The sequence below is a fragment of the Temnothorax curvispinosus genome, unplaced genomic scaffold (assembly GCF_003070985.1).
Source record: "Temnothorax curvispinosus isolate PA1 unplaced genomic scaffold, ASM307098v1 QBEX01015627.1, whole genome shotgun sequence".
In the NCBI taxonomy this organism is placed as follows: Eukaryota; Metazoa; Arthropoda; class Insecta; order Hymenoptera; family Formicidae; genus Temnothorax; species Temnothorax curvispinosus.
The window spans coordinates 1-5,215 of record NW_020225407.1 but is presented as its reverse complement, the minus strand read 5'-3'; the positions used below and the strand labels follow the sequence as shown (position 1 = coordinate 5,215).

At 36.9% G+C, this 5,215-nt stretch overlaps 1 protein-coding gene across 3 annotated transcripts; it reads right to left on the bottom strand.

Moving 5' to 3' along the window:
- Nucleotides 1-413: 413 nt before the first annotated feature.
- On the bottom strand, nt 414-4,856 carry LOC112465895 (feline leukemia virus subgroup C receptor-related protein 2-like). Of its 3 annotated transcripts, none has more exons than XM_025033666.1 (8): nt 4,613-4,856; nt 3,206-3,430; nt 2,901-3,132; nt 2,502-2,739; nt 1,766-1,977; nt 1,492-1,595; nt 1,275-1,385; nt 414-1,039 (listed from the first exon to the last, which is right to left on the bottom strand). In XM_025033666.1, the coding sequence occupies exons 2-8, from the start codon at nt 3,415-3,417 to the stop codon at nt 694-696; spliced, it is 1,455 nt and encodes a 484-aa protein (XP_024889434.1). In that variant the 5' UTR covers nt 3,418-3,430; nt 4,613-4,856; the 3' UTR covers nt 414-693. The 3 variants fall into 3 exon arrangements, with proteins under 3 accessions (XP_024889434.1, XP_024889435.1, XP_024889436.1); XM_025033667.1 differs by having other exon boundaries at nt 4,729-4,856; XM_025033668.1 differs by lacking the exon at nt 4,613-4,856 and adding an exon at nt 3,735-4,327.
- Between the last annotated feature and the right edge of the window lie 359 nt (nt 4,857-5,215).

Here is a 5,215-nt window from a genome sequence, read left to right as displayed (position 1 = left end):
TATTAATGAGATAACGGATTTGTGAAAATTTTATGAGATATATATTTACGTATCATTATAATTGTATTAAAAATAAATGCAGAACTTCATGTATCCGTTATCTTAAAATGGATAAGCTATAAAGAATTGACAGATATTTCATTTCGGACTCGTTTTGCATTATTTACAAATTTGGTGTGCTAATATGCTTAGAGCTACACTTGTACACGTATATACAGAGAAATACAATAAATAAAAATTAATAGTTATTTAACTATAAAAATATTAATAGAATTATAATGAGAACTCGCGAATACGTCTCAAAGTTATTGAACTGTACTTATTGCAAATACATTAAAATAATATAATGAATCTTTTAACTTAAAAGAATTTAAAGTAAATTTTTTTTCCTAGGCAATAGAACTCATTGTTAGATAATAAAAATAAAACCATACTTATATCTAAAATTGTATCTTAATAAAGATAAATAGTTTCATACATATTAGAAAAAAGTATGCTGGCAGCAGAAGGAGTATTTCTCCTTGTTATTGATTTTTGGTGTTGTTGATATAAAGCCATGATACGGCCAAATGTTACAAAAAATGAGTCCACTCTGGCTCAAAAACTAATATTCATGAAAAATTAGAATGTGAATAAAATTCCATGTGTTCGAAAATTTATCAGTATTAAAAGATTTGATATTATTTGTATCTACTAATTAATATTATAAGTTAATTGATTAGTTTCTGGAACGCCGTCGACATTTTTCTCAATTTTTGCGAGTTCTTGATACTGAACTTTCTTCCTCGCATCTTGTCGTCGTTGTTCGTCTTTCGTTATGACGGTCAAAATGAGACCGAACAGTAAAACCAAGCATAAACCGATGTGCACTGGAATATCACCGTATGCGTTCAGTAATAATCCAAATATTATAATTTGTGTAATGCCGTAAATGCTAGTCGTTATATTGAGAAATGCTGCGGGTATATTTTCCGATTCTGGGTATGTAAATTCGATGCTCAAGTCAAATCCCAACGCCAGATATCCCGACATGAAGAATCTGAAACAAATGATACCAAAAATATAATATAGATATACTGTTATTCCCTAAAGAAACATAATAGAGAAGATAATGTTTAAAATATAAATTATATTAAATGCAATTATACACATTTTACTAAATTGTCAAAAAATGAACTTTTGTTATTTACGTGTAGTTTTACACAATACATTTTTTAAATTATTAGATTATAATTTTCCAATCGCGTATAAATATATAAATGTCGATACGTTACCCTAAGAAAATCGCTGAGACATATACCATCCACTTTATGCCAAGGCATATAGATACCGCGAATAGTATTTGACCAAATAATGAAAGAAAATAAACTGTTACGGCAGTTTCTCTGGAAATATAAATTATTAGTCAACGTTCCTAACTCATGATTTATAATAAAGTAAAGATACATTTTTAAATTGGATTTCTAACACAATTGTAAATGTCTTTCTTACTTAAATTTATGCGTCTTATCAAGGATGATACCGAAACTGACAGAACCGGCCATACCGGTCAGAGTTATAGCTAAGCCAATTCTGCCTGCATCTTCTTCTCCGTTCTAAAACATATGCGCAGTATATGCATGTATGCCATAACTTTAGATACATGTACAAAATATACGAAAATATCTTTAGATTTGTTGTTTACGTAAATTCATAATATTTGTTTGAATTTCTCTTTCTTTTTATGTTTGATCTGCTGCATCATTGAGATTCACTGATGGCTTACCACGAAGTGTGCGAGGAATATCTGATTGAGTAATGTAGACACGGCATTCAGAACGCCGTTGTTCAAACCGTAGGAATTACACAGCATAATGAAGTTTTTGTGTTTGCAGAGTCTCTTAATTGTCATCGCAAATTCCTCTTTTTTCTTCGTCCGACTCATTTTTTGCAGCGCCCGTGTCTCGCTTGGCGGTAATTTCGGTTCGTCCTGAAATACTGACGCGAAAGCACATTGAAAAGATTAAAACGAGATAATCTTTTCTGGAACGTGAGCGATCTCTTTAATTAACTAATAGTTTATCCTCTTGCAGTTAGCTAAGATATATAAAAATAAGCCCGAATAAAGAGACCGAGATTAAAGTGGATTATCGGCTGTATTGGAAAATTTAGTTACGTTGAAAATTTGATAGCTATATTGAAGAATAACTTTCTGTAATTAACCTCTATAAAGGATTATTTTAGTTTAACGGATATCAATAATGATTGTTTAAAAGCGACACTTAAATCTCATTTATCTTTAACACATCAACGAGTAAATAAAGATACAAATTTTATATTATTCTATTGAGTTAAAGAATGGCCTTTCATACATTAGAAGATTATAAAAAATCTAGAAAAATATTTTTTACGTCAAACTCGGATCTGTGTTATACATCACAGTAGATAAGAATTATAAATACTTATATGATTGGCAAATATACTATTATACTTGCTGTATTTGTAATAGATTATGAACTCACATATAAGCACTAGAGCAAATGCAATCGTGGCGACGACTGCAACGATCCAGCATAAACGTGACAAATCTTTGCCAATGTCATCCAGGCTCTCGTGGTTCTTCACTATTATAGGCCCTAAGAGAAAACCCAATGATATTCCCAGTTGATAGCCGAAAATACCCAAAGACGTAGCGGTCGAGTGCTCAGTAAAAGGAAACCATTGCGCGGCTATGCGTCCTGGTAACGGCAGGACCATAGTCTAATATGAAATAAAGTAATTACTATTCTCTGTCCGTGGCAGAGAATTACAGAGTAATAATGGGATAAGGATATAAAAAAAAGAAGAGAAAAAGAATTAAGTCGTAACGGTCAAGATTTTTTTAAGAAGATTAATGGGGTAAATTAAGAGATGTATGTAACCTGGGCGAGCGCGACTACCGAATGACCGACGAAAGCGACGTGAAACCTATCAGGTTGAACGGAAAAGGTTTTTATCCAGGCACCCAAGCAATTTAAGCCGGTGCCTATGATAAGGGTCCGTCGCAGACCACACCTGTCAGTCACATACGACGCTGGGAATATAAACACCGCGTAAAATGCCATGAACGACATCGAGGTCCAGTCAACCATCAAGGAAGACACTCCATAATACCTAAAAAATATACAAGAAAAGTATTGATGTGTTTACGTTCAAAACCGTTCTTATTTTAAGGAAATAGCGATACCTAGTGACTATGTTAGTTATAATCGAGTATTCTATCCATTGAGAAGAGTTCGATCCAGTATAAATCATGTAGATGGCCAGCATTAGCCATCTCTTTTTATACACTTTCAATTTTAGCGGTCCGATGTCGTCTAGTTCTTCCGATTTTGTTATTTTTGTCGAGTCTTTTGTCGCAAGTGTCTCGCTCAAACTTCTATCTTCCACTATCGTCATTTTCACTCTTTTGCTAAATAAGTTTTGTAAATATCTTTGACATTGTTCGGGAGCCGATCTCGACGAGATCGTCCTAATTGAAATGCCGGGATATGCTCAGAGATGAGCGCGAAGACAGTCGGTTGCGCGAATCCTCAGATTCGCTGAAGGATCGTGAGCGGGAGAAAAACTTGAGATAACTCGTGTCGTTATTAACAAAAACGTTTATTTCGTGCACAAGGTGGAGCAAGGCGACGCCCGGAGAAATTCGCGTACACGCGGAGATCTTCCTCGCGAGGCCGAGGGCGATCGCGAAAATGATACGGGCGTCAGCTCACCAACTCAGTATTACCGCACGCAAACAATTTTCAATCTTAGAATCACAGAACAACGCACGACACGACACTTTATCAAAGGTCGTCAGCTATCGTACGAACGAGCCGACGATTCAAAGTCTTCTGCCGGCTCCGAGACTCTCCATTCGGCGGTCGCGCCGTGGAAAAACCGGAGAATACACTTATTCGGCCAATCACGCGGAACGTGACTCTATTTTCAAGCTTTAGTTTTTGATTATAGGGTTGCTAATGCTCGCGCGTCGAACACGTGTTCCTTTCGCGAGGCGGGGTGCCTCGACGAATAATCGCGCGCGACGCTTCTCGAGGCGCATGATCACGGCTCACGACGTTACCGGGCTGCGCATATCGAGAGTTTATAGTATATTGTGCACCAAGGGGAGAAAGCAGCGTTTTTCAGACGAGTCTGAAAAAGCTTTCGACCCGAGATGCACACGATATTTTTTACAACTCTTTTATGGAAAGTTCGACTTCCATGCCTAGAGAGGGGCGAGAGTGGCCATTTCACGCCAGGGCTTACTTTCCGCTCGCTATGATGCCGCCCTGGCGTGAAATTGGTCACTTTCGCCCCTCTCTACAGGCATAAAAAGTCGAACTTTCCGTGGAGGTGTTGTGAAATAGTTATTTGTGTAACAAGTCTCGCCTTCGGCTCGTGCGTAAGCTCCGCACCCGGGAATTTTCATCTTTACACACGACTTACACTCCCTATTTTATGTTGCAAGTGCCTGGAAAGTGGTCTATCACGCACGCGTAGAGCGTAATGGGGCACTTTCCATGCACGTGTTGCATAAAATTGTATAACAAATAATATAGATAATAGATATATATGTATTTTGTTTTGACTTTCAAACAGACATGTATACCTGTTTAAGTTTGTACTTTTCTCGAATTATCTTTTCGATAAATGCCAAAATATTTCATTCCGAAATTTGTATAGTACCTACTACATCAAATTGTACAATCTTATAATATTAATTACACTGTGAAAAATTTCCTTATCAAATCTTCAATAGCGCGGCACAATTTAGAATCGTATTTCACGTTTCAAAATTCTTCACATTTCTGGCGAATTGATTTTAAAATGACGCGGTGATAAATAAATTGATGTTGATTAAAATTGAGATGAAATGTAACTGCGTGTCAAGTAACATCTCCGTTGCAAAGTCAGGTTCATCTAATATCATGCGACAAGTTTATCTTATCTGATGTGTATAAACAGATGTGTCGTGCCGTAAAATGGATCTCATAGGCCGGCACCGGGGTTCGTCAATCCGCAGGGAATAAGGTCAACACTCGCGAGATTTCTTAACACTTGCTTTTTTGTTAATAAAGTTGATTCTTAGTTACACTCGTTGCCAACTAGGATAGCTTCCGAGTTGGTGTCGACACCCGGCTGTCAGCGCTTTTGTTTCCAAGATCGGGTTGCATCGGTCCGTGGCCGAGCGACCTGGTCATGCTCGGAATGC